This window comes from Primulina eburnea, chromosome 2 (genome assembly GCF_022965805.1).
Source record: "Primulina eburnea isolate SZY01 chromosome 2, ASM2296580v1, whole genome shotgun sequence".
In the NCBI taxonomy this organism is placed as follows: domain Eukaryota; kingdom Viridiplantae; phylum Streptophyta; class Magnoliopsida; order Lamiales; family Gesneriaceae; genus Primulina; species Primulina eburnea.
This window is the reverse complement of record NC_133102.1, coordinates 5,813,363-5,832,971: the sequence shown is the minus strand read 5'-3', so window position 1 is coordinate 5,832,971 and position 19,609 is coordinate 5,813,363. Positions and strand designations below refer to the sequence as shown.

General features: G+C 39.8%; 1 protein-coding gene and 1 pseudogene across 1 annotated transcript; one reads left to right on the top strand and one right to left on the bottom strand.

Annotated features, from left to right (window-relative positions):
* The first annotated feature begins 7,437 nt into the window (after window positions 1–7,437).
* LOC140822754 (autophagy-related protein 18f-like) lies at window positions 7,438–13,599 on the top strand (annotated as a pseudogene).
* Window positions 13,600–14,927: 1,328 nt separating this feature from the next.
* Window positions 14,928–17,033, bottom strand: LOC140822753 (transcription factor ILR3-like). Its single transcript, XM_073183617.1, has 5 exons — window positions 16,629–17,033; window positions 16,193–16,255; window positions 15,831–15,908; window positions 15,587–15,749; window positions 14,928–15,392 (listed from the first exon to the last, which is right to left on the bottom strand). Exons 1-5 carry the CDS (start codon window positions 16,751–16,753, stop codon window positions 15,123–15,125), a joined length of 699 nt encoding a protein of 232 aa, XP_073039718.1. The 5' UTR covers window positions 16,754–17,033; the 3' UTR covers window positions 14,928–15,122.
* Between the last annotated feature and the right edge of the window lie 2,576 nt (window positions 17,034–19,609).

Sequence of the window (19,609 nt, the reverse complement as noted above, 5' to 3'; positions counted from 1 at the left end):
TCTTGGTCACGCCAATATGATAAGGGTTTCCACCCTCAGTCAGTTCAGGAGCCCAGAGCTCACCTCATCTTGGTCACGCCAAGTATGATAAGGGTTTACACCCTAAGTCAGTTCAGGAGCCCAGAGCTCACCTCATCTTGGTCACGCCAAGTATGATAAGGGTTTTTACCCTCAGTCAGTTCAGTAGCCCAGAGCTCACCTCATGATAAGAGTTTTCACCCTCAGTCAGTTCAGGAGCCCAGAGCTGACCTCATCTTGGTCACGCCAAGTATGATAAGGGTTTTTACCCTCAGTCAGTTCAGGAGCCCAGAGCTCACCTCATCTTGGTCACACCAAGTATGTTAAGGTTCCCACCCTCAGTCAGTTCAGGAGCCCAGAGCTCACCTCATCTTGGTCACGCCAAGTATGATAAGGGTTTTCACCCTCAGTCAGTTCAGGAGCCCAGAGCTCACCTCATCTTGGTCACACCAAGTATGATAAGGGTTTTTACCCTCAGTCAGTTCAGGAGCCCAGAGCTCACCACATCTTGGTCACGCCAAGTATGATAAGGGTTTCCACCCTCAGTCAGTTCAGGAGCCCAGAGCTCACCTCATCTTGGTCACGCCAAGTATGATAAGGGTTTTCACCCTCAGTCAGTTCAGGAGCCCAGAGCTCACCTCATCTTGGTCACGCCAAGTATGATAAGGGCTTTCACCCTCAGTCAGTTCAGGAGCCCAGAGCTCACCTCATCTTGGTCACGCCAAGTATGATAAGGGTTTTGACCCTCAGTCAGTTCAGGAGCCCAGAGCTCACCTCATCTTGGTCACGCCAAGTATGATAAAGGTTTTCACCCTCAGTCAGTTCAGGAGCCCAGAGCTCACCTCATCTTGGTCACGCCCAGTATGATAAGGGTTTGCACCCTCAGTCAGTTCAGGAGCCTAGAGCTCACTTCATCTTGGGCACGCCAAGTATGATAAGGGTTTTCACCCTCAGTCAGTTCAGGAGCCCGGAGCTCACCTCATCTTGGTCACGCCAAGTATGATAAGGGCTTTCACCCTCAGTCAGTTCAGGAGCCCAGAGCTCACCTCATCTTGGTCAGTTCAGGAGCCCAGAGCTCACCTCATCTTGGTCACGCCAAGTATGATAAGGGTTTTCACCCTCAGTCAGTTCAGGAGCCCAGAGCTCACTTCATCTTGGGCACGCCAAGTATGATAAGGGTTTTCACCCTCAGTCAGTTCAGGAGCCAGAGCTCACCTCATCTTGGTCACGCCAAGTATGATAAAGGTTTTCACCCTCAGTCAGTTCAGGAGCCCAGAGCTCACCTCATCTTGGTCACGCCAAGTATGATAAGGGTTTTCACCCTCAGTCAGTTCAGGAGCCCAGAGCTCACCTCATCTTGGTCATGCCAAGTATGAAAAGGGTTTTCACCCTCAGTCAGTTCAGGAGCCCAGAGCTCACCTCATCTTGGCCACGCCAAGTATGAAAAGGGTTTTCGCCCTGAGTCAGTTCAGGAGCCTCGGAGCTCACCTCACCTTGGGTACGCCAAGTATGAAGGGTTTTCACCCTCAGTGAGTTCAGAAGCCTCATATCTCACCTCAGCTCGGTATAAATTTTGCGATTCAAAGTTATTACGGTTATCATGGCCGAGCCGAGCTCACCAATGTTTTATTTTTACCAAGTTATTACGGTTAAGTGGCTGGCCGAGCTCCCATGGCCGAGCCTAGCTCAGCAATGTTTTATTCTTACCAAGTTATTGTTGTTAAGTGGTTGGCCGAGCTCCCATGGTCGAGCCGAGCCCATCGCTATTTTATTCTTACCAAGTTATTGTGGTTAAGTGGCTGGCCGAGCTCCCATGGTCGAGCCGAGCCCATCGTTATTTTATTCTTACCAAGTTATTGTGGTTAAGTGGTTGGCCGAGCTCCAATGGCCGAGCCGAGCTCATTGATATTCTATTCTTACCAAGTTATTGTGGTTAAGTGGCTGGCCGAGCTCCCATGGCCGAGCCGAGCTTATCGCTATTTTATTTCGACCAAGTTATTATTGTATCAAGTGTTTGGCTGAGCTCCAAGAGCCCAGCCGAACTCTCTCAGCTTGGTCTCATTGATTCATTATTTCATTCAAGTGTTTGGCTGGGCTCTTAGAGCCCAGCCGACCTCTCTCAGCTTGGTCTCATTAATTCATTATTCTGGCAAGTGTTTGGCTGAGCTTCGAGAGCCCAGCCGACTTCTCCCGGCATGATAATCAATTTATTATTTCCGGGCCGACCTAAGATTAACTAGCCGATCTATTGCTTGGGATGACAACAATAATACAATAAAATATAAATAGAGTACAACTCAAACTAAGTTCAAATCAAAGGAAGACTCTGGTGGTCAGGCATCGGGGGGGAGGTTCTCTACAACCTTTTTGGCATCCAGAAAGTCGGCTGAGGTCCCCTCTGGAGGATAGCCAGCAACTTTGAATTGGGCCACCGCACCATCAAAACCCACATAGATGAAGTTGAGGGCCTTTTCAGCAACGACGTCCCAAAACTCCTCCGACTTCAAAAAAGCCTCTTTGAAGACCTCAGTCCCGTTGGCAAGGTCAGCTCGGGCTGAAACGATCTCTTGCTGAGCTAGTTAAGTTCCTCCTTAACGGCCTTCGCCTCCTCCTGAGCAGCATCTAGACGAACCTCAGCCAAGCGAAGCTCGTTCTTCAGCTTCCTGGTCTCGGAAACAAAGCCCTCCCGCATGTCGGCCTCCCTCCTCGTCGAGTTGGCCCGTTCCTTCTCCAAGGCCTCCGTAAGGGCAGCAAGTTTGATCTCCAGATCGGCCGAGGTTGATTGGAAGGACCTCGCATCCTTGGAAGACTGCTTCCGGAAATTATTGGCTCTGAATGCCACCTCGGCATTCAGTAGAGCGGCCTGCATTAGAAAAGTGTTAGCCAAGTCTGAGTGGCATAAAGAAACAAGCTGAGGTTACTTACCTCAGCACTGGCGCTGGTGGACCTCCTGATAAGCTCAGCCCAGTTCAGCCCATCCAGGAATTATGCATCGGCCTTTGAGGCGACATCCCGGAGAACGGCCCCGGCGAGAGGAGATGGCCCTGCCCCAACGATGCGCAGGTCCTCCCGATACATATCGTACAGATTGGAGCGACAGCGGAGAACTTGTGAGGAGGTATCTGACCTCACCTGCCGAAGGGGCAGGACTTCAGTTTGAACAGGACCGAGCTCCCCGCTGCTTCCAGATTGCCCATGAGAATGGGGGGTCTCGGGAGCTCGGCGTTTCCGGGAGGAGCTCGGAGGAACCACGTGAGTCTCAGCAATGGAAACAACAGTAACCTCCTCCGCGCCTTTCCCTTGCCCTCGCTAGTCGAGCTGGCCTTTTGTTGCCTTCGCGCCTCAGCCTTTTTTATGAGAGCATTCATGACTCTGGCAGCTGAGACAATAACAGAAGCTCAGTAAAAAAAAAAAAAAAAGGAGAAGAAGAGGAGGGATTGAAGGAAGCTATGGAGGTCAGTAGAGGTCGGGCTAGATTCCATACCCTCGTTGCCTTGGGAAGTGACTTTGGCCGAGCTGAGCCCATAGTAACACAAAAGGTCCTCGGCTAGGAGGGTGGGTGTATGGAAACGTTGCCCCTTGATTGCCCCGAAGGGCCCCAGAAAAGTTTCACTCTTGCGGAAGCCCGAGATGGGACACGGGAGCTCGGGCAGGGAAACCCTCCACTGAGAACAAATGTCCCACTGATCAGAGGGCTGAACAAAGAAGAAGTGATTCTTCCAATGTTTGTTAGAACTCGGGGCCCCCTCAAAGAATTGACATTTTGGCCGAGCTGAGAAGTAGAAAGGACCCTCTTCTGACCTCTTTGGGAGGTAGAAATGGGAGAAAGAAATGGGATCAACCTCAAAACCTAAGGCTTTGAAAAGAACTACATAATTACATAGAGTACGGAAGGCGTTGGGAGTAAATTGACCGAGGTGGATTTGGTAAAATTGGCTGAGCTGTTGGAAGAAAGGAGGAAGGGGGAATCGAAGACCGGCATCCAATTGGTCCTCATAAAAGGTGTAATAACCAGGGAGAGGGTTGTGGGCTCTTTCCTCAGAGTGAGGGAACATAAAATCGTAGTCAGCAGGGGCGTGAGAGATAGCTCGGATGCGAAGCTCATCTGAGGCATCCAACCATGACGGGTGGAGCTCGAACCAGGGATCAGATGTCCTGATCGGCTCCTGGGGGTGACTGAGACTGAGCTGGTTCAGGGCTGCGCCATCATCACCAGTAACAAGGCGGGAGCTGACCCCCACAATCTCAGGACACCCACCTGACCCCGAGGCTACCTCCGTGAGGGGATCATACTGATCCACCTCTCGAAATATCCCCTCAGAGGTCGACAGGGAAGAACGGTTGGGGGAAGCCATAGAACAGTACCTATCGAAGATCGGAGGAGCTGGAGTAGAGAGTAAGGGAAGAGTTCTTTTGAAAGGTCGGAACCGAGGTGAAGGAAGTAAAACGCAAGAGTATGATCGAGTGGGGTTTGGATAGTATTTATAGAGGGGCCTTGGAGAGATCGGACCGTTGGTTTCAGGCGACGTGGATGGCTAGGATCGTCTTGACAAGCGTGCAAGCCAACCATTGACGGACAGGTGGCAGCGACGCTTCATTTATAACTCGGGAGCTATTAAGGTTATAAGCTGCGAACCTCAGCTCTTGATCCGCTCAGCACGGGTAAGGGAAATCGCTGCTTTTTGGGTACAAATATAAGCTCAGCCCAGTTAGAACCCGGTCACATCCCAATGTAAAGGGAGTCTCGCTTATTCGCTGAGCTTGGTCGAATGCTCCGTCTTCTAGATCAGGAAAGGCAAAAGCTAAGAGTTACACTAAAGGTCTCCCGGCTGGGGTCAGCTCATCCGATGACTTTATCACTTTAAGCTCAGCACAGCCGAGTAGCATTAAAGGTCAGAGTAATCATGTGCCATCGAGAGCTCATACCACCACGAGCTTTTGGTCTTCAACGTCAGCTCGACTCGAGGGGGGGACTCGTGTTACCTCCGGATTGAGGATGGGCTCAGCCCGCTCTCGATAGCCCACCTCTATAGAAGCCCAGTATTCATAGGAGCACGGGAGGTCATCCGGGAGGTCATCCATGGCCGACCTCCCATATCAGCAGTTACGATGATTGGAGAAGTCAGCCGACCTCCCAAGCCGACCTCCCTGGCCGACCTCCCAAGCCGAGCCGACCTCAAATAAGGTGATACCGGGACGATCAGAGACTCATCGGCCGAGCTCCCGAGCCGAGCTCCCATAAAGCCCTGGCCTCAGGCGGGCTCATGCCTACGAGAGTTCTTGCTCAGACATCGAGCGCGTAGCCCACAGAAATCAAGACCCAGAAAGGTAAGGCCCATTAAAAATCTAATCAAATACCAAATCTGGCAAAAGATCTCACCAAATCTTCCGAAGATTCTGAGGATCTAAACTTACCAAAACTAGGACTCTATGGTTCACCTATAAATACCAGGTTTCGTTAACTCTTTAGGCATTCGATTCAGATACACACATTCTCTCAGCACACACATTACTCTCTCAATTTTTTGTTCTCTGACTTGAGCGTCGGAGGGGCTACGCCGGAACAACCTTCCGGCCCCCTTCTCACACTCCTGTTTGTGCTTTCAGATTGCGGAGATCTGACCCGAGCTCCCTCAAAGCGCAAATCCGAGCTCCCAGCTCACTCTTGCAAGTCCAATCCGAGCTCCCTGAGTGACGTGCCTACTTTCCAGCCAGCGTTCCAAGGTTTGATCCGAGCCCTCCTAGCAAGGATCTGACCTCCTAGTTAGCATCACCGATTTCAGCAATATCAATACTGAACTTCACATTTATCATACTGCAATGCATGTTTGATATTGTGATGATAATGTTGAATTCTAATCATTAATGAACTACGTACTGTAAATGAATTGATGAATGACTATTTATAGAGCCATGGAAACGGTAATCGTACCTGAAATTGAGTCGAGTCGAGTCGAGTCGAGGATCTACATAAGCTATTGCGTATATGAAAGAGCTTGTATGAAGCATTTCTGGAATTCTATTTGCGTGGAAGTGCTTTGACGTATTTGTGAATATATTCTTCTACTTGAACTTTATCATTTTCAACTTGAAATAAGACTGATATACTTCTTTTTTTTTTTGCTATTTTGTTAATTGTTTAAATTTATGATTTGACATTTGTATCCGTAGAATTTTATGATATTCCACAATTGCCATCAATTTTTATAAATAATTTTAGATATTTTTTAAAATGTGAAATTTTATTTATATATGAGTTCTAAGAGTTGCAAATAGCTTTCATAACTTTCGAATCATAAAGATGTAATAAAGTAGCTAACACAAAATGACTAGTTTAACACAAAGATTACTACAATTGGTGTACAAAAAACTTATATATATATATATATATATATATATATATATATATATATATATATATATATATATATATATATATAAGTTTGTTAAAAGGAGAATGATACAAGTCTAAATAATCATCCGCTTTTCAAAATGGGGTAACATGATTATCCTATCCAATTAATAATTAGTTTATGATTTTAAATTTAAAAAATTATATAACAGCTATAAAGTTCAAAAAAATGAGATGCTAATTATTTAGCATTAGTCCATATAATTATCATATGATTAGTTTCATAATTTATATATATATATATATATATATATATATATATATATATATATATATAAGTTTGTTAAAAGGAGAATGATACAAGTCTAAATAATCATCCGCTTTTCAAAATGGGGTAACATGATTATCCTATCCAATTAATAATTAGTTTATGATTTTAAATTTAAAAAATTATATAACAGCTATAAAGTTCAAAAAAATGAGATGCTAATTATTTAGCATTAGTCCATATAATTATCATATGATTAGTTTCATAATTTTTAGAGGTTAAAATTTATTAATAGTAAATGCAACAAATATATAGACATCCAATAATATGATCGTATTCGTTCTCAGAGCTTCTAGAAAATATTGAATCGAATAAATTTTTAACTTGGATGCTATATTTTTGGAATCTCTTGTGAAATCCTATTTCATATAATTGTAAAATACTTTTTTTTTTTTTTGTTCTGACTATCTGAGTAGTTTTTTTAGAGACGGTCTAACGAATTTTTTATATTATAAATCAGAATAATTTTATTTAAGACATTAATGTAATTTAAGTCAAAAACTTGTGTGAGACGGTCTCGCGGGTATTATTTGTGAGACGGATCTTTTATTTGGGTCACCCATGAAAAAATATCACTTTTTATACTAATAGTATTACTTTTTATTGTGAATATGGGTAGGGTTGACCCGTCTCACAGATTATGATCCGTGAGACGGTCTCACACGAGACTCATTCGTAATTTAAATATTATTTTAAAAAAGAAGTTAATGAAGCAATGAGATTGTGATGGGGATTATCGGATGCGTCCATCTTTATCTCTCTCTCTCTCTAAAACTGTACATACACCGATACGTACATCTCATTCTCTCTCTGTTTACGTATGAAGTATATATATAACACCAATCGATTTGTACAATCACCGGAGCCCTACGAATTTTAATTTGATTGAAACCCTTTAAGATTCTTGATTCAATTTGTATGTAAACTTTGTATCGTACTAATTTGTTCGTAGCTTGTGTAAATTTTTTTCATTAATTTGTTTTGCGTGCCCTTCTTTTGAAGTTAGGTTTCGTGCTTTTGGTTTGTGATAGGAAAATTGATACCCCAAAAAGAAATACATACAACAAAGGAGTTTTTTTTTGAGGAATTTTGTTGATGTGTTTTTATTATTATTGATGATTATTGATGAGATTCACATAATCCGAACCTAGAGAATTGTTTTTTTTTTATATAAAAAAAATTCCTTGGTTGTGGTGGTTTGATTTATGTGAAAACGCGAAGACCGGAATATATAAGGAAAAAGGAAGACGAAAGTGTAGCAAGTGTAATCAGACCGTTTGATTCGCATGGTTATGGATGGCTTTTGAGTTGGATGCTAAGGTTGCCAACACATGTAAGTTGGACGCTTTGATTTAGTTGGATGTTAAAAGTTATTAGAGTGGGAGGGGCAGATTCGCTTGGGGTTATGTTCGTTGAAGAAGCGAGAAGGCTGATCAGATCAGTGTGGTGTGGTGCTTTTGTGGGTTCGATCATTGCTGTATAGCTTTGTTGTTTCGGAATGAGGAATGATATCCAGAGAAGTGGCGGTGATGGTGGAGCAATCGCCCCACGTCAGGGAAAAGGGAATAATGGGATTATTCCCAACTCGTTTAAAGCTATTTCAAGCTACCTGAGGATTGTTTCTTCGGGTGCATCGACCGTGGCATCCACCGTGAGGTCTGCTGCTACTGCTGCATCGGCTGTTGTAGAAAGGGACATCGAGACAAACACTGAGCAGGTGAGGCTGTAAACACCTCCTATTCACATCAAGTATGATTTTGAATCGATGATGAAAGATGTGCACGATTCATGTTTGGTTGCATTCTGGATGTTGAATTGAATGCACGGCTTATTGTTTAACTTAAATTGGAAAAACAGAAACCAAAATAATATTTCTGTATGTTCTTTCATTTATATATTTCAATTGGAGAACCCTTAATTTGAGTTGGTGGACCAATGTCTTGCATTGGAAAACAAAGGGTACTGAAACCATTATATTTTTCTTTTACCATCTGTCGAGGATCTGGATATCTGTTGCCGCAAAGATGGCTCATGGATGATGGAACTGTCGATGTTCTTCTTTGCCTTTTTTTAATCCAGGAATTTATTTCGTAGGAAACTAGTGTTTCAGTAGCCATCTGAAACTTTTCTGTTTGTGGACATGGTTCTAAGATAACTAGTATTCTTACAGGAAAGTATTTTTCTGGTAGTTGCATTCAGTCCGAACTTGTCTTACATGTGTGGTCATTTTGAACTAATAAACCCTATTCTTATAAACCATCAGATCATTACTGTATTGGAGTTGTTTGAAAGAATGTTATTTATAGTTTACAGCTTTTGTTTGGGTGCGTCGACTGTATTTGTATCGGTTGAAAAATATGTTTTCTGCTGATTGTAAGCGAACTTATGCTAGCTTACCATCGTGTTGCAGCCAAATGGCACTCTTGTGGTTCGAAGCTTTTTGCATTATCAAAATTTATGACTGTCATATCTATGATTGATGTAGCCTATGTTATTACTGGTTTCCTAGCATTTGTGCGGCTCAGTGCATGTTACTTTGTTTAGAATTTTTGTGATCTTTTTGGTTTAGCTGACTCAATGGTACCATCCTGTCCTTCTATTGAAGGTATCCTGGGCTGGCTTTGACAAAATAGAATTTGAAAGAGGTGTCACTAGGAAAATACTCTTGCTGGGGTACAGCTATGGCTTCCAGGTTTGGGATGTCGAAGTAGCAGACAATGTACACAGCCTAGTCTCCAGGAATGATGGCCCAGTTTCATTCATGCAAATGGTACCAAAACCAGTGGCAGCAAAGCAATCTGTGGATAAGTTTGCATGAGAGCCGCCCACTACTGATTATTTGTGCCGATGGATCCTTTTCTGGCGGTAATAGTGTTCAGGAGGGATCAGTTACTCCCTTTAATGGGGCCGTCCATGGGCAGCTTAATGATAGTTCTGTGCCAACTGTAGTTTGGTTTTATTCCTTGAGATCTCAATCATATGTACATCTATTAAGGTTTAGATCAGTTGTTCATTTAGTGCGATGCAGCTCTCGAGTTGTTGCCGTTTTACAGTGGAGTCAGGTATGCTGTCCTCTAACTATATTGTTGAGGGCACAGTTTATTCAGCTTCAAGTTTTTTTGCTTTCTTTTTTAGGCCATAAATCACTTGTCTTGCAGATACATTGCTTTGACGCTGCTACCTTAGAGAGAGAGTATACTATCCTTACAAATCCGGTTGTTACTGGGAGTTATGGAGCTGGAAATATAGGCTTGGGGCCCCTTGCAGTGGGTCCTCGGTGGATGGCTTATAGTGGGAGTCAAGTTGCGATTTCAGAATATGGTCGTGTGAGTCCGCAGCAACTTGCTCCCTCGGCTACTTTCCCTAATTCTGCTTCAAATGGAAGCCTTGTTGCACATTATGCAAAAGAGTCGAGCAAGCAACTTGCTGCTGGTTTTATGACTTTAGGGGACATGGGTTATAAGAAGCTATCAAGATACTATTCTGAACTGTTATCTGAAGGTAACAATTGCCAATCAGGAGCTGCTAGACTGAAGTTACAAGGTGTTGCAAATGGACATATGCCAGATGCTGACAATGTTGGCATGGTATGCTGTATTTCATCAAATGTAGAGTGAACCATTTTGCAAATTGTTGACCCTATTTTATCTATGTTTTATTGTATTGAAATTTATTCCTTCGCAAAACATTAATGGGACAATTTTATTTGTTGTCTTATAATTCACATCATTTAATCTTGTAAAGCTTGGTATTGGTTTTACTGCTTGAATGGTTCAGTGGTCGTTGTGTCCTTTTTGTCTGTTTTTACATCTACACACTTTTAGTTTAATGTTTGTCGGATCTCATTCTGCCGTTATGTTAATCAGGTGATTGTCAGAGATATAGTCAGCAAAACCGTGATAGCGCAGTTTAGGGCTCATAAGAGTCCTATTTTATCACTGTGCTTTGATCCCAGTGGCACTCTTTTAGTGACAGCTTCAGTTCAGGGGCACAACATAAATTTGTTTCGCATACTGCCTGGACTTTCTGGGGGTTCCTCGAGATGTGCTGAATCATCTTATGTCCATCTTTACAGGCTGCAGCGAGGTTTCACAAATGCTGTAAGGTTTCATTGTTTTTTGTTTTCTACCTGAGTTTCCTTGTCAGTGAGAAAATTATTTGTAAGATCACAACTCTCTTCTGTCCATTAATGATTTAGATTTGTTGTTTGGTTGTGTATGTCAGGTTATACAAGACATAAGTTTTAGTATGGATAGCCAATGGATTATGATCAGTTCGTCAAGAGGGACGAGCCACCTTTTTTCTATATCACCTTCAGGCAATTGTGCTGTACCTTCTGATTCTTGTCTTAGTGCCAGAAATACTGCATCCAGCCTGATGACAATGCCTGCAGTTCATGGATCGCAAAATTCAGGATTGCAGGTGCTAACTCCGCAGAGCTTTTGTGTGTCTGGATCTCCGATTACACTTTCCGCTGTTAGCCGGATACGGAATGGAAATAATGGTTGGAGAAGTACTGTTAGTGGTGCCGCTGCAGCTGCAACTGGACGGGTGAGCTCTCTCTCTGGAACAATTGCATCAGCCTTTCACAACTGCAAAGGCAATGATACATGTACAGATGCGAGTTCAATGAAGAAGTGTTATTATCTGCTTGTTTTCTCTCCTTCTGGTTCCATGATACAGTATGCACTTCAACTTTCTCCTGCTTTTAGTGGTATGACGACTTTACCTGGATCAAATGTCACTTGTGAATCTGGTCTTGACTGTGATGCAAGATTACTGATTGATGCAATCCAAAAGTGGAATATTTGTCAAAAGCAGAATCGGAAGGATCGGGAAGATAATTTTGACTTATATGGTGAAAATGGAAATTCAAGTAGCAGTAAAGTATACCCGGAAAGAATGAGACAAGAAAACAGTATGCTTTCTAATGTCACAAGTAGGTTTGCCACTGAAGAAAGGAATCCACACCATATGTATATATCTGAAGCCGAGCTCCAGATGCATCAGAGCCAAAATCCATTGTGGGGGAGATCTGAGGTATTTAATCATCTATTGGAAGTCGAGAATGCTTGTGACTGCGTTTCTAAAAAATCATTTGGATGACTGATTTACTTTTTTTTTGTACTACCTCGGTCAGATAAATTTTCAGTCAATCCTGGCTAATGGATTTAACGTGGACGAAGAAAGTAGTTGTGGTGGAGAAATCGAGCTTGAAAACTTTCCCATTCGTGTTATTGAAGCAAGGTCAAAAAACTTGGTTCCGGTTTTCGATTTTCTTCAAGCTCCCAAAATTCGACATGGGAGGTATGTTGAGATGTTTGACTAACATTTTCTGGGTGAGAATATGTTATAGTGGTTACTTGTATTTGGACATGAATTCTTTTTGTCATGTGAATTTAGGTTTTCATTCTCAAAACTGAGGGAACTTGTTATATGGTTTGAAGTGTAGTTTGTTACAATTTGATTGTTTTTGCCTATAACATGTCCCGCACTACATTTTTTGTTTAAATCATTTCGGTGCTTCTTGATTGTAATTTATATTTTTGATGAATAGTGAGATTGATCTTACAATCAGTGTTTCTAATCATCCAGGATTCCTCTGATGAATAGTGGCAACAATGGACCCTTGCACTATCAGGGACTTGAGGCCTCCGAGGATGTCAAACTTTCCTGCAATCAGGGTTCTTGTTCTCTTGAACCCATGCCCAATGGCCGACATTTTGTGAATCAATCGAACAATGATGATGCTGAAGCAGGGCCCTTTGATCTTCATTTGATCACTGATACAAGCAGGGGCTTTGTAAATACTAACAATAGCCCAGTAGCAAACACTCAGCTTGATACTGTAAATATGAAGAAACTCTGTGAAGTCAAGCCAAGAGCATGATGAGTTTGACTAAAGGTAATTCCTCCAGAAGCCCTGATCAAACGTCTCCCTTTTAACCATTGTTATGTATCATAAGGTAATTCCTCCAAAAGCCCTGAATCAAACGTCTCCCCTTTTAACCATTGTTATATATAATCGTGATGCTTCTCTTGATTTCTTAGTATTTTGATTATTACACAGTTTTAATTTGATAAAATCTGAACAGTATTTTGCATGCATTTTGGGGAAGTATGTAAAAACGATAGTTTTATGCTGGTAATGCTTATGGTGGAAAAACTTCTATCCGCTTAGGCATGTTGTGTATTAATGCATGTTTACTATAAAAAAGCCATTATTGAGTTTGTTAATTACCGGATTGGCAAACCATGTATAATATTGAAAGGTTGTCGGCAATTGAATTGTTTCTTTAGTTAATAATTTACGATACCTTCCTACTGATTCTTGATGATAAAACGTGGGTAAAAGACAAGTCAATTATAGACCTCCATGGCCTTAATATTACCTGTTCTTATGTTAGCACCTTGTGTCATGCCAACTTTTAGAAAATCGGTGAATTTGGAGAATGGGGTAGAGCGCGTAAGAACCTTTTCTCCAAGGGAAGAAATCCTACTCAGAGGATCCCCTTCGCGGGTTGGGACATGACATGCATTTAACCGAAATCTTGTGCTCTGCTTTTTCACCATTCACTTATAATAACTAGACACGCACTCTCAAATTCACTGTCAATCTCTTCTTTTTCATGTTCAATGGAGTAATGTCCAGTCTTGTATGTCTTCGCAGGTTGAAGATATTCTTTTATTCTGTTGAAGGGTCGGTCGTTCTGTGGAAGAATATATAGAGAAAAAGAAGTGAGTGAAACTTGAGGTTTTGAACTATGATTTGATAGTGTGCATTAGTTTGTTGGTTGGTTCTTTTCTCTGAGATTCTGTAAATAAAATGCAAGAATATGTATAAGATCCATTGAGACAGATATATGTAGATAATATGAGCATCTTACCCTAATTATCACCATCTCTGATGTTGCATTGACCTTTGTTTGATTGAATGGAAATTTGTGTAATAAATATTGGAAATTTGCGAATGGATGCTAAAAACTGTGCGCTATATGTTCTCTGTAACATTTATCTTGGGAAAACGACATGGAGCTCTATTTTATTCAAGAAATAAAGTTGGATATAAGATTCAGTAAGCACTAGTTTAATTTTGTTACCAAAAATTGGTGTTTCAATGGTATCATAACAAATATAGCTTAGGCATATCTTTCAATTATAGTTTGAAAAGCGCAAATTAAAAGTTTGAATCAAATCGTAGATTGTTTCGTTTTGAAATCGAACTGAAGTGACGAAAAAATAATCGATTTTGGGCTTTTTCCTGCTCAAGCAATTTGATACTGGATTGGTTTTGGGATTTAAACTTTTTTTTTCGTGTACACACGATTTTAACAAAAAAATTTGTTAGACGATTTTATTAGTCAATTTATGAGAAAAATGTTTTATTTGAGATATTCATGAAAAAATATTATTTTTATATCAAAAATATTAATTTTTATTATAAATATGGATATAATTGATCCTTGTAAATAAAGATATTTTGAAAGTTAGAAAAAGAGAGGAAAGATTTTATTCGAAAACAAATTTTCTTGTGTGTTTCCTTCAATTTCCACTCACTTTTGGGAGAAAACTTTTTCACGACTTACACCCATTTTTTTCCTTTCCTTTCTTAAAAATCTCCCAAACAACACTATTTTAAAATTTTCATTCTAAAATATTTTCCTTGCCCTCCTATTTATTACTCCCAAACGAAGCCTTAGGGCCCGTTTGGTATCATGGATTAGCCCATGATAAGTTAACAATCATGGGCTAATCCAATATTTGGTTGGTTTTTTATCAAATATATGGACCCGTGACAATAGGAAAAAGTCCGCACTGTAGCTACAATTTGTTGGACAAATAATACTGATAATTTAGGTGTGATAACTTATCCCACTCTTAATACCTCCTACTTTTCCAATTTTACCCTTCTCCTAAATTCAAACTCACCACCACTTACCGCCACGACCGCCGTCGGCCGACCACCGAAGGACCGCCGACCGCGGCCGAGCACCGGCCAACCGTTTACCATAAGAATAAATGTGCAAATTCTGCACATAAGAGCTGTTAAAGAGACGGGTCCGTTCCACCACCTAGAATATAGCTAATGATTGCAGTGAGTTGTGGCGGGTTATGCGTCGACCCACCTTACCAGCCCCCTTTTACAGTCCACTGTAGACCAATATCCAAAATCCCGACCTCCATTGACCCTTTAATCGCCCTCGTACATTATTTTTTAGGAGAAACAACTTGAAGGGTTTGTGAATGGGTTTCATGTTAATATGTTAAAAGGTATAAACTACATGTCATTTTGCAGCTGTTTCTAAGTCTTAACAGAACAGTGTTTCCATAATCCACTAAATTCATGTTATATAGAGTAAAATCTAGCATAGCATCATTGACAAATAGTTTTAACAGCTTCACCGTGACTGAAACTTAACATTCTTAGGCAACTGGTGGGCGAAGCACATGGTCCTGTGAAGTATCAACAGCAGCAGGAGGCATGAACTGCCACATAGCAACACCTGGGTAACTCATGATAGGTACCAACTTGTTGCCTGCAGCTTGGCTTTGAGCATTAAACGTGGGAGAAATGGTAGGAGGAGCATGGAAAAAGCCTGGCTGGGGCGTACTCACTGCCTTTATCTGTTGCTCCAGCTTCTCCTTTTCAGTCTTTAGCTTCTGCTTCTCATCCCTGAGCTCGTTCTTCTCAGCCTACATGCAGTAAAAACCCAAGCCAAGATTGTCATAAGTTAGTTCCTGCATTCTGGTCCATCATCTATCTATCTATCGCCAGCATCTCACAAGTAGTTACTACTACTTTAAAAAGGGATCACAATTTTGAAACAGATTGCAATCACATTCGACACAAGATACATAAGGCAGATAATCGGTCTTAAGACTCTTGCCTTCAGCTCTTTGATCTTCTCCTGGAGATTCAAGTTCGAGTCTTTCAGCTTCTGAGCTTCACCTCTTAGCTGAGTCACCATTCGAACAGCATCAACCAAAACAGCAGCCTTGTCTGTTTTGGGAGGCCTCTCAGGCTCAAGGAGCGCACCCAATTCTACAAACCTAAAGAAGTCAACGCAGGTATCAGAGGGAAAAAGAATAAAAGGGACATCCATAAAGGGAAAAATTAATAAACAACGTTACTTGTCATTGAGCCTATCTCTACGCTGTTTCTCTCTGCATGCTTTGGAGCTTGATGGAGCACATGATTCAGTTCTAGCTCTGGAAATGGCATGTACAAGTGAGATGGTGTTAAGAATAATGTAAGCTTTGCGAGAGAGAAAAAAATCACTTGGGTGGGAGGACCAACACCTCAACCCCCCACAAATTTTCCCAAAAAAACACAAGCTCGAAGAAAAGTGACATGTGATTCTAATACTTCCATCGTAATCAATCCTAGGAGTATGAAGGAATCGAGCTGGTTCTAAAACGATTTGACCCTTGATCAAAATCATTGAAAAGCTCAAGTTGATAACACAACCATACAACATATCTAACTTCTTTACCGTTTTTTTGAGCCAGTTTCCTTCTGAACAGCTGATTCCCCAATTGAGTCATCGATTTCGAAACTATCAAAAGATAAAAATTATATGAGCAATATTTAGTAAAGTAAAGAATCATGTTCATCGTGAGTGAGAGACACATTGGGTACAGAATTTCCAGCAGGAACCAACCATATGACAAAAGAAAGATGTCAGAATGATTTTTGAACCATAAATATTTATCAAGCGCATAACTGGATTCCAGTTAAATTGTATTTTCCAACACTTAAATGGCAAACAATAAGCTCAAACAATAAATAATAGATAAAGAAAAGGAAAGGAAAGGAAAACAAAATCCAGTCATAAAACCTCATACAAGCCCAATAATGTTGAAATCAACCACTGCAACTCAAGTATTACGAAAAGGCCTAAAAAGACAATCAATAGTCGAAAAGACTACCTGACATTCGATGATCCGTTCAAGGGTTGAATATGCCAAGAAAACCCAGAACCTGGGGCATCCGGGACAGGGATATCCTCGCACCCATACTCGTACAGCCAATTCGTGGTCTCCGGGGAAATCATTTCCTATCTGAAGCCGGAAAAAGGACGAACTTTCCCGGCGGGGACAAATCCAACGGCGTAAATGGATTGATTTACGAAGGGCTTCCGATTCTCCGCGTTTAAAGGATAACGGATTTCAGCAAACTGAAAGGACAACCCTTTCTTGGTTTTGTTTTTTTCTCTTCTCTCATAAATTCTGATATTTTTTAGTAACGCGATCGAATTTTTGGGAATCTTACGCAACAGTGGGGGAATGTACGATGAACTGGGCCACAAACGATGCCTTTTCAAAACTCAAAGCACGATCAACTTCTCATGTATATCTCGTTTCTCCTTTTATCAATCAAAACTTGTCTTCGGATTTAATACTAAATTAGCAATTTGAGCACAAGATTATACGTGCGTGTGTCTAATCCGCAACGCAAAATGAGTTATGTTGGATTGGGTCGATGCTTTTCCAACCCTTCGATTGGTGGGCTTTCCAGCTCGTCTTGTTTGATGTATGGTCGGGTCGAGTCGGGTTGGTCTGAGTTGGCTCATTTTGACATTTCTATTTCCCGTAATCCAACATATAAAAAATGGAAGGAGTCTCGTTATATGAGTTATTGGAGTAGTTGAATACTTGACCAATGATCATGTTTCAATTTTCTTACCAACATTTTTTCATATGATTGCGAGCATATCACAATTGATTTACACAATACAGTTTATCTGAATAGTACGATTGGAACGCGAGCATCACTAGTTATAAAATGATTATTTTGTGATGTTAAATGATTATTTGATTAAAATACTTACTTTTTTATTTATTAGTTATAATATATTGTTATCTACAACGAAAATACCTTAATTTAGATTGGCTTTGTACCATGATCTCGTTAACTTTCAAATAATTCGCCATGGGATTTGCTAACGATAACGACAGGTAGAAAATCAAGTTTTGAAAAAAACTATTAGACAAAGAAAAGTCACATGGTAAGTTTTCGGAAGTGGTAACGACAAGTAGAAAATTACATGATGATGAGATATTCAATTAGCCAAATGTGCTTAACTAAAAGTCGGGAGTTTGATTTCTCTATCAATATTTTTAGGACAAACTCTTGTAGCACAGAGTTTGTCTAATGTGATTTAGAATTTGCATGTTATTGTGTCAGTCCAATAATTAGTCAGTTCACTACGAAATGACAGTGGTTGATGTTCCATTGTCTTAAAAAATAATAAGTATTACTCAAGCCAAAAGCTTATTGCTGCTATACGAAATGTGTCATAATTTTAAAAACGGATAAATTTACGTCAAGAACATTTATACCGACTACCGGGTAATCAATCGAAGGTTCAATGAGCCATTTAAGCAACAAAATCAAATGGTTTTACCAGTCAAATATATGATATGAAGGTGAATTTGGAATTTGAATGTGTAAGTAATGGCTGAAAAAATCATTAAATAAGTGCAACTTTTTAATGTGTTTTTATTTAAAAAATAAAATAAAAATAGTAGATATTTGTATATAGACAAAAATTTGTGTGAAACGATATCACATGTCGTATTTTGTGAGACAAAGCTCTTATATGGGTTATCCATGAAAAATATTACTTTTTAAACCCAGAGTATTATTTTTTATTTTGAATATCGGTAAGTTTACCTCGTCTCACAGATAAAGATTCGTGAGACCATCTCACAAGAAACCTATTTTTTGGATAAATATTAAAAAATGATTGTGTTTTTATTTTAGATAGATGTAGAAACTGAAGACAAAAAAGCCCAAAGTCTGTTGGCTTCTCTAAAAAAACACTCTTAATTTTGAAATATATGTTGATTTATTCACTTATGAATAGATATAAATCATTATCACAAAAACTCATATGTTATATTTTATATATTAATTTTGTGATACATATCTCTTACTCGAATATGAAAATAAATCACATCTCTGTCAAAAATTACTTTGACTACTACGGCCAAATCGACCTATTTATAATATATAAATTAATAAAATCGTCGCACATAAATCTTACTCGATTATATTATTGCCTGAGATAGATTTCGTTGCATTACGTTTCCTGTTAATTCTTCTTCCCATGCCTCAACATGTTCAGATTGTCCATATTCGGAATTTTATTGATTTTTTCCAATTGTCTATTCTTGACGTCTTATTTCCGTTACCATTAATTTCGGGCCTTACGTTAACCAAAATTAATATAAAATGTATTACAGTGTTATTTTTCATATTCGATTATAGCTTTGATTTTTTTAGAAAATAAAATAATAAATAATTCTATATGCTTTAAATATCTTATATAACAATTTCCGTGGATGAGTTCGAAAAAAAAAAAATTAAATAATTATTGGACAATTATTTGTTATTCGTAAATCAATAAAACTCCATGGATGACAACTATTTAAAACTAGATATTTTAGCTAAAAAAAATACATTAAAGTCTAAGTTCTAATTTTCTCCATCTAAATATGAAAGACAAAAACTTGTATGAGATGGTCCCACGTGTCGGATTTTGTGATACTATCTCTTATTTAGGTCATCCATGAAAAAAATATTATTTTTTATTATAAATATCAATACGTTGACCCGTCTTACAAAAAAAAAGATTCGTGAGACCATCTCACAAAAGACCTACTCAATATAAAATAGAATTTTTAAATGAAATATTTCGATTTTTATTAAACAACCTACTAAAATTTATAAAATTCCTAGTCTACGAATTTTTAAATCTTCGGTACAAAATCGATAATCCATGTCATATTTTTAAAATCAAATACAATATTTCACAAAATAAGGAATATGAATATTAGTGTTAATCATTTAATTAAAATATTAATTATTAATTTTTTATAATTTTAATTCAGTTGATAAAATATTG